The sequence below is a fragment of the Moschus berezovskii genome, chromosome 14 (genome assembly GCF_049115385.1).
Source record: "Moschus berezovskii isolate FMDL1 chromosome 14, NW_MosBer_1.0, whole genome shotgun sequence".
NCBI classification, from domain to species: Eukaryota; Metazoa; Chordata; class Mammalia; order Artiodactyla; family Moschidae; genus Moschus; species Moschus berezovskii.
The window spans coordinates 52,904,998-52,915,007 of NC_142473.1; the positions used below are offsets into that span (position 1 = coordinate 52,904,998).

The 10,010-nt window shown below is 39.1% G+C and overlaps 1 protein-coding gene across 1 annotated transcript; it reads right to left on the minus strand.

Annotated features, from left to right (window-relative positions):
* Positions 1-9,059: 9,059 nt before the first annotated feature.
* LOC129553938 (olfactory receptor 52A5-like) lies at positions 9,060-10,010 on the minus strand. Its single transcript, XM_055422612.2, has one exon. It carries the CDS (start codon positions 10,008-10,010, stop codon positions 9,060-9,062), a length of 951 nt encoding a protein of 316 aa, XP_055278587.2.

The window sequence follows — 10,010 nt, forward strand, 5'->3', positions numbered from 1 at the left end:
TAGTAGGAATGCATTAGTATTTTACTTTCTCCAGACTTGTTTATTTATTTATTTATTTATTTTTTTTTTATGTACCAAAGCTTTCTTTTTTTTTTAGAGTTTCCCTCATTACTTTTTTTTTTCTTTTAATTTATTTTATTGGAGGCAAATTACCTTACATTAATATATTGGTTGGTTTTGCCATACATTGACATGAATCCGCCCTGGATGTACATGTGCTCTCCCTCCCGAACCCCCATCCCACCTCCCTCCTCCCCATATCCTCCCTCCATGTCATTCCCGTGCACCAGCCCCAGGCATCCTGCATCATGCGTCGAACCTGGACTGGTCACTTATGATAATATACATGCTACAATGCCGTTCTCCCCAATCATCCCACCTTCACCCTCTCCCACAGAGTCCCAAAGACTGTTCTATATGCCTATGTCTCTTTTGCAGTCTCGTTCCCCAGACTTGTTTAATGCCGAAAGTGTGCAAAACTCAATGCATTTGCAGATGCATTTGCTTTGTTTTCAGATGTATATATGCATAGAGAAGGAGGGTGGTGTGGACTAGGTAAAGTAAAGAACCAGTCTAAGGAAAATGCTAAGAATTTAAGCATCTTAATATATGAGTTTCCTCTGTTATTTCAGTATTACCTTTGAATACTCACATAAGTGAGGCTATATATTTGTTTTAGTTAAAGATATGAAGAGAGTCATTAGGCGTGAGAAGGAAGAAACAAAGGTGGAAAATGCTAACTAGACCAGCAGGAACTTAGTAATATTTATTATACTCCTCATGTCTTAGGTGAAATCCTGACAAATATTATTCTCCTTTTAGGATTTCATAAGAGTGATTATTTGCAGTTACAGTATCCAGTTTCCCAGTCTCCTTAGATCCTTTTCTCTGTGTCAATCTCAGAGGCACCTAGAACAACACATACTCACAAGCTCAAATCACCAATCTTCTTACATGTGTGCACTGGGATGGTAATATATAATTGCACATGCAATTATAATGAAGTTGTTTCCAATAAGACAGATAAAGGACAAATATTATATCAGCAGTTGGGCAAAGACAGGATGTAATTCCCTTGTGTAAAGGAAATAATAACAAACATATCAAGGAATGTAATCATATGCAACAGTTTATTTTCTCTAGCTTTCAATGGCTTCTAAATGCATGAATATTGGACAAAGTAGGAAGTGCCAATTCCAGGACTCCATTTCCAGTATATACTGAGACTTCTAAGTTAACTTCACAAAGCTGAAAGAGGGAGAAGCAGAAACAGTGCTTCCTTTCTTATAAGAGCTAATCCTAATATTGAAATCTCTTTATAGGAGATTCCATGCATTTTTTTTACTCAGATAAATTTCTTACTTCTATAAACCACCTTGGCGGTAGTCAACTTTGACCAACAATGCTGGGCAACTCCCTGTATACAGAGTCAACTACCTAATGTTTCATATAAACTGGACCATACAGGCATTAAAAAAAAATGACGTATAGTTGATTTAAAATGTGCTCGTTTCAGGTGTACAGCAAAGTGATTCAGTTATACATATGTATACATGTATTTTGCCAGATTATGTTCTCTTATAGGTTATTACAAAATATTGAATATAATAATCTGGACAATATAGTAGGTTCTTATTGGTTATCTATTTTACTTGGAGTAGTGTGTATCTGTTAATCCCAAACTTCTCATCTATCCCTCACTCTGGCCCTTTCTCCTTTTTTAACCATAAGTTTGTTTCATATGATTCTGGGTCTATTTCTCTTTTGTGTATTAGTTCATTTGTATCAGTTTTTCAGATTCCACATGTAAGTCATATCATATGATAATTGTCTTCCTCTGTCTGGCTTATTTCACTTAGTATGACAATTTCCAGGTCCATCCACGTTGCTGCAAATGGCATTATTACATTCTTTTATATGGCTGAGTAATATTTCATCTTATGCTTTGCATAAGAAAAGATTGTTGACTTTGGGAAGATAGTTATTGGTTTGTGAAGTAAGATTTCCACATAGATGCATTGTAATTATTATTTTCATTACAAAGTCAGTCACAACAAAGTAGGGGGCTCTGAAACTGTCACAGTCCTTTCTATGGGATAGTCCAGATGAACATACAGTTGGTTTGTACTCATATTTCTGTCTTCTTGCTTTCTTCAAGTGCACTAACCTAGTCTTTGTGTTCAGAGCCAATTCAGGCAAAATCTTGGGTAAACATACTTCTCATTATTCATGACCATTATGTATGATCACTTTGAGCTTACTTCCCCCATCTGTAAAGGATTTGGTCTTCTTTGTCATTAAAAAGGCAGACGGACAAAAAGTAGCCTGCCTGGCATAACTTTCCGCAACTATATGAGCTAGTCACGAATGTTTCACATACACAGAAACAGAATCAGAGTAAGAGTCTTTCATGAACAAGTGTGATGGAAGTCTTCAGGGAAGGCTCTTCATCTTCATTTTAGAAGGCAGGAGGGGATGAAGTAAACAACTTTGAAATTAAGTTTAATTGCAGGAAAAAACCCTCTAAGCTAGAATTATTCTTTTAATAGCATTAGATTTCTGGAGACAATGTACTAAATTAAAAGAATGTTAATCTGTGAAAACTGATGTATGACAGTTCTCTTTTTGTATGACACTAAACACAGTATTTAAGTCTATAACAATATTTCCTTTCAATAAAGTGTGAATAGAAAGTACTTCAACATAATAAAAGACATTTGTGACAAACCCATAGGTAACACACTCCATAGTGAGAAACTGAAAGTCATTCCTGTATGAACAAGAATAAGATAAGGATGTCCACTCTTGGCACTCCTAGTAAACAAAATATTGGAAGCCCTAGCCAGAGCAAATAGGTGAGGAGAAGAAATAAAGTTCATTCAAATTGGAAAGAAGTGAAACAGTCACTATTTGTGGATGACATGATTTTATACACAAATTACTCTATCAACTTCACCATAATGAATGAATATAGTAACATTGAAAAATACAAATTCAATATTTAAAAATTTGTTGCATTTCTGTATGCTAACAGTGTCTTAGCAGAAAGAGAAATTAAAACCACCCTATTAGCGGTCTCAACAAAAATAATAAAATTAATTTAGGGATAAATTTAACCAAGGAGGTAAAAGACCTGTACAGACATTTTTGAAAGAAATTGATGAATACATGGAATAAATGGAAAGGCATTCTGTGTTCATGGTTTGGGAGAATTAACACTGTCAAAATGTCCTTATCACCTAAAGCCATCTACATATTCAGTGCTATTCTTATCAAACTCCAAGGAATATTTTTCTCAGAAATAAAACAAAAAAAATCTAAAATGTATATGGAATCAGAAAAGAAACATTATCCACAATATCCAGCTATCTCACTTTTGGGTATTTACTGGGAAACACAAAATTAACAAGAAAACCGTTTGAAAAAGTATATATATATACTCAGAGCTAATTTTGGTAAAATCTTGGGTAAACATATTTTTCATTACTCATGACCGTTATGTATTACCACTTTGAGCTTACTTCCCTATCTGTAAAGTGAAGGATTTGGTCTTCTTTGTCATCAAAAACCTTAGCCTGCACTGGCATAACTTTCCACAAATATATGAGCTAATTGTGAATGTTTCGCACACAGAGACAGAACCAGAGTAAGAGCGTCCATGAAAAAGTATAACGGAAGTCTTATATATGTGTATATATATATATATATATATATATATATATACACACATATGTGTGTGTGTGTATATATATATAGAGAGAGAATATATATAATCCTCCCTTATAGAATTAGTTCTTTCTTCTTCAGATATAGTTATAGAATTTGCTTTTATCTAAAAAATATTGCTAATAAATCATATCATGGGTCAAACAAGTATATTAAATGCGCAGTTTTTTATATTTATTTAATGCTTCCATTAACTTCAGTTATAACTCTATCACATATTTTAGTATGATTTTAATATTTTAATAATATAAATGTGCTTAAATTGCTTAATATTATAAATATAAAATATAAATATGTTTCAATGTATAAGGTATAAATAGACAATGCTCAACACATAATTGCAGCATAAAGAACTTTAGGGCCTTAAATGCAATAATAATGATGATAATAAGTATATTTATAAACAACAGCATAGATTTTGTTTCATACGCAATATATTATAATTCATTACACTGATATTTTTATGCAGTAGCATTGATGCCACTTCATATTTTTAAACAGAAGAAGCAAAAAAGCATTAATATTTAGTTGCACTTTTAAGAGATGTCCTTAAAAGTTGACTTAATTAAAAACACAATCTTCATAATTTCTTCTTCTGTATTCAGTTCAGTTCAGTCACTCAGTCGTGTCCGACTCTCCGCGACCCCATGAATCACAGCACGCCAGGCCTCCCTGTCCATCACCAACTCCCAGAGTTCACTCAAACTCATGTCCACAGAGTCGGTGATGCCATCCAGTCATCTTATTCTCTGTCGCCCCTTCTCCTCCCGCCCCCAACCTTTCCTAGCATCAGAGTCTTTTCCAGTGAGTCAACTCGTCGCATGAGGTGGCCAAAGTATTGGAGTTTCAGCTTTAGCATCAGTCCTTCCAATGAACACCCAGGATTGATCTCCTTTAGAATGGACTGGATGGATCTCTTTGCAGTCCAAGGGACTCTCAAGAGTCTTCTCCAGCACCATAGTTCAAAAGCATCAATTCTTCAGCGATCAGCTTTCTTCACAGTCCAACTCTCACATCCATACATGACCACGGGAAAAACCATAGCCTTGACTAGACGGACCTTGGTTGGCAAAGTAATGTCTCTGCTTTTTAATATGCTATCTAGGCTGGTCATAAATTTCCTTCCAAGGAGCAAGCATCTTTTAATTTCATGGCTGCAATCAGCATCTGCAGTGATTTTGGAGCCCCAAAAAATAAAGTCTGCCACTGTTTCCACTGTTTTTCCATCTATTTCCCATGAAGTGATGGGACTGGATGCCACGATCTTAGTTTTCTGAATGTTGAGCTTCAAGCCAACCTTTTCACTCTCCTCTTTTATCGGGGACCAGCCTCGATATGGCCCAGGGTATCCTCGGGATGAACGGCGTCGGCATCAGCGAGAGAGAGAGAAAGAGAGAGACAGGGGCTGATGATTCCTTGGTTTATGCTGGAAACCAATAAAACCCCAGCACGGGGTTTGCTCTGTTTACGTAGGCCGCAGGCGCCCTCTCGAATCACTGGAGGCACCCCACCAGGGCACCCCCTCGAGTGGGTCTTAGAAGCCCAGGCAGATAAGTAAACTCAGAGGGCCCAGCGCTCCAAGGATCTCAACCAGAAAAAGGAGAATAGAGAAAATGATGGAAAAAGAGAAAGAACGACATGGGGAGACCAAGCTTCAGTGAGCAAGGCCCAAAACTTTATTTTCCAGTGCTGCTTTTATACCCTAAGTTGTGCGCATAAGAAACAGAGAAAGGGAGGTATAGAGTCACGCCAAAATCACGTGGGGTCAGCAGTCTTGATCCTTATCAGGATCAGGGCTTATTTTTGTGTGTCTCGTGATAAAAGTTTTAGGTGGTTTACATCATCTTCTGGCCAGGGGGCCTGCTAACAGTTTATGGCCCTCTCTCCTAACAAAACTCAGCAGTGGCCACAGGACTGGAAGAGGTCAGTCTTCATTCCAATCCCAAAGAAAGGCAATGCCAAAGAATGCTCAAACTACCGCACAATTGCACTCATCTCACACGCTAGTAAAGTCATGCTCAAAATTCTCCAAACCAGGCTTCAGCAGTATGTAAACCGTGAACTCCCAGAGGTTCAAGCAGGTTTTAGAAAAGGCAGAGGCACCAGAGATCAAATTGCCAACATCCGCTGGATCATGGAGAAAGCAAGAGAGTTCCAGAAAAACATCTATTTCTGCTTCATTGACTATGCCAAAGCCTTTGACTGTGTGGATCACAATAAACTGTGGAACATTCTGAAAGAGATGGGAATCCCAGACCACCTGACCTGCCTCTTGAGAAACCTGTATGCAGGTCAGGAAGCAACAGTTAGAACCGGTCATGGAACAACAGACTGGTTCCAAATAGGAAAAGGTGTACGTCAAGGTTGTATATTGTCACCTTGCTTATTTAACTTATATGCAGAGTACATCATGAGGAACGCTGGGCTGGAAGAAGCACAAGCTGGAATCAAGATTGCTGGGAGAAATATCAATAACCTTAGATATGCAGATGACACTACCCTTATGGCAGAAAGTGAAGAGGAACTCAAAAGCCTCTTGATGAAAGTGAAAGAGGAGAGTGAAAAGGTTGGCTTGAAGCTCAACATTCAGAAAACAAAGATCATGGCATCTGGTCCCATCACTTCATGGGAAATAGATGGAAAAACAATGGAAACAGTGTCAGACTTTGTTTTTTTGGGCTCCAAAATCACTGCAGATGCTGATTGCAGCCATGAAATTAAAAGACGCTTGCTCCTTGGCAGGAAAGTTATGACCAACCTTGATAGTATATTAAAAAGCAGAGACATTACTTTGCCGACCAAGGTCCGTCTAGTCAAGGCAATGGTTTTTCCCGTGGTCATGTATGGATGTGAGAGTTGGACTGTGAAGAAAGCTGATCGCCGAAGAATCGATGCTTTTGAACTGTGGTGTTGGAGAAGACTCTTGAGAGTCCCTTATACTGCAAGGAGATCCAACCAGTCCATTCTAAAGGAGATCAATCCTGGATGTTCATTGGAGGGACTGATGCTAAAGCTGAAACTCCAATACTTTGGCCACCTCATGAGACGAGTTGACTCACTGGAAAAGACTCTGATGCTGGGAAAGGTTGGGGGCGGGAGGAGAAGGGGAAGACCGAGAATGAGATGGCTGGATGGCATCACCGACTCTGTGGACATGAGTTTGAGTGTACTCCGGGAGTTGGTGATGGACAGGGAGGCCTGGCGTGCTGTGATTCATGGGGTCGCGGAGAGTCGGACACGACTGAGCGACTGAACTGAACTGAACTGAACTCCTAACAATAGGTTAGTTAGCTAGTAAAAGGCTTATATTCTTTTAAGGTGACTTTCCTAGAGTCAGGTGCTAGACACATAACAAAGTTACATTCCTATAAGGCACCGGTGTAGTGAGCTACAAGAAAGGAATTTATTAACTTAAGATCTGATGTGGTTAAATCAAAGGCTACTACTTATATTCTCTATATGTTATTAATATATTTCCAAGGATACAATAGATAGAGGAAACTTTGCAGCAAGCATTGATTCAACAATGAAATCTTTTTTAGTACTACTCTAATGACTTTAACTTCTTCAACAGATTCCTGTATTTTAGAATATTAGGCTTTCTCTCCTTGCATGGCTGGGAGGCTATAAACAGTCACACTCATAGTTGTAAGAGCCCGGACAAACTTGTCATGCAAGTTAGAAAGCTATCGAGGGGCTTGGGTTGGAACACTCCTATTAAGCCGAGGAGAACTTTTAAACTACAGCTCTGAATTAATGTTTTCAGGAAAAGGTGGTTGGGGGGAAGCCCCCGTAAGTATTAGAGGACTTGGTAAGAGGAGTAAGATAGTAAAGCAGTCGGACTCCGGTTTTCTTTGGGGTAGATGCTCAGGTAAGTCCAGGGGGTTCCTCGAGTCCTGATTAGCCTTTGCCCATCAGGCCTCTTCCCCAGTTGACCTTTGCCACAGGTAGGATTTCCCTCGCTGGCTCCCGGCACTCTTTCACTTTCATCAAGAGGCTTTTGAGTTTCTCTTCACTTTCTGCCATAAGGGTAGTGTCATCTGCATATCTGAGGTTATTGATATTTCTCCCAGCAATCTTGATTCCAGCTTGTGCTTCTTCCAGCCCAGCATTCCTCATTATGTTCTCTGCATATAAGTTAAATAAACAAGGTGACAATATACAGCCTTGATGTACTCCTTTTCCTATTTGGAACCAGTCTGTTGTTCCATGTCCAGTTCTAACTGTTGCTTCCTGACCTGCATACAGGTTTCTCAAGAGACAGGTCAGGTGGCCTGGAATTCCCATCTCTTTCAGAATGTTCCACAGTTTATTGTGATCCACACAGTCAAAGGCCTTGGCATAGTCAATGAAGCAGAAATAGATGTTTTTCTGGAACTCTCTTGCTTTCTCCATGATCCAGCGGATGTTGGCAGTTTGATCTCTGGTGCCTCTGCCTTTTCTAAAACCTGCTTGAACATCTGGGAGTTCACGGTTCACATACTGCTGAAGCCTGACTTGGAGAATTTTGAGCATGACTTTACTAGTGTGTGAGATGAGTGCAATTGTGAGGTAGTTTGAGCATTCTTTGGCATTCCCTTTCTTTGGGATTGTAATGAAGACTGACCATTTCCAGTCCTGTGGCCATTGCTGAGTTTTCCAAATCTGCTGGCATATTGAGTGCAGCACTTTCACAGCATCATCTTTCAAGATTTGAAATAGCTCAACTAGAATTCCATCACCTCCACTAGCTTTGTTCATAGTGATGCTTTCTAAGGCCCACTTGACTTCACATTCTAAGATGTCTGGCTCTAGGTCAGTGATCACATTATCGTGATTATCTTGGTCGTGAAAATCTTTTTTGTACAGTTCTTCTGTGTATTCTTGCCTCCTCTTCTTAATATCTTCTACTTCTGTTAGGTACATACCATTTCTGTCCTTTATCGAGCCCATCTTTCCATGAAATGTTCCCTTGGAATCTCTAATTTTCTTGAAGAGATCTCTTGTTTTTCCCATTCTGTTGTTTTCCTCTATTTCTTTGCATTGATCACTGAGGAAGTCTTTCTTATCTCTCCTTGCTATTCTTTGGAACTCTGCATTCAGATGCTTATATCTTTCCTTTTCTCCTTTGCTTTTCGCTTCTCTTCTCTACTGGCTAAATGTATGCTCCAAGTAATTCTGCATTCATAGACGTGAAATTATTTGAATAGGAATCAGAGATTCAATGTTGCAAATGTAAAATCTAGAGCTCTCTATTTCAGCAAACAAATGAACATAAGAAAGCAAGCAATCACACTAAAAATTAGTGTTTCTCAGACTGAATTTGTATCATTTGAAATAATATAGATGAGAGCTCAAGATGCATCCTTCAAGTGATATATCTTGGACACTCCATCTCTAATCTGTTTGGTCTTTACACCATAAATAATAGGATTGAAAAAAGGTGGGACAAGCAGGTAAATACTGGACAGAAGAATGTGAAAATAAGATGGAATATGGAACCCAAATCTGTGTGTAAAGGAGGAGACGAAACCCAGGAGATAAAACACAAGGAAGATGCAAATGTGAGCAATGCAAGTGTTAAAAGCTTTGAGTCTAGCTTCCTTTTGAGGCAGTTTGAAGACAGTTACAAATATTCGAATGTAAGAGAGTGTGATGAAAATTGTATCAAATCCAAGTATAATGAAAGCCACAGAAAGACCATAAATCTTGTTGATTCGGGTATCTTCTGCTGCCAGCTTCACAATGGCCATGAGCTCACAGAATGAATGGGAGACAACAGTGGTCCTATAGTGTTTCAGCCGGCATTTGATGAGGATGAGACACAGAGCGATAAGGACACCTGTTCCAAATGTCACTCCAACCCCAATCTGAGTGAGGAATTTGTGGGTAAAAATAGCTGCATGTCTCAGAGGATCACAGATTGCCACATAGCGGTCCAAGGCCATGGCCAGCAGAATACCTGACTCAGTACACTGGAAGGTATGGATGAGCCACATCTGAAAGAGACAGGCATCAAAATACATTTCTGGTGAGTGGAACCAGAGTATCCCTAACAGTTTTGGTAGGATACAGGTACTGAGAGCAATGTCTGTCACTCCAAGCACTGCCAAGAAGAGATACATGGGTTCATGGAGGCTGTGCTCAGATTTGATGATGACCACGATTAGGAAATTTCCAAATAGAGCAATGATGTACATGCCACAGAAGGGAATACCGATCCAGAACTGCACAGACTCCAGGCCAGGGATCCCAATCAGTGTCAGCACTGAGGGCATGAAGACTGTACCATTGAGCTGGAACAT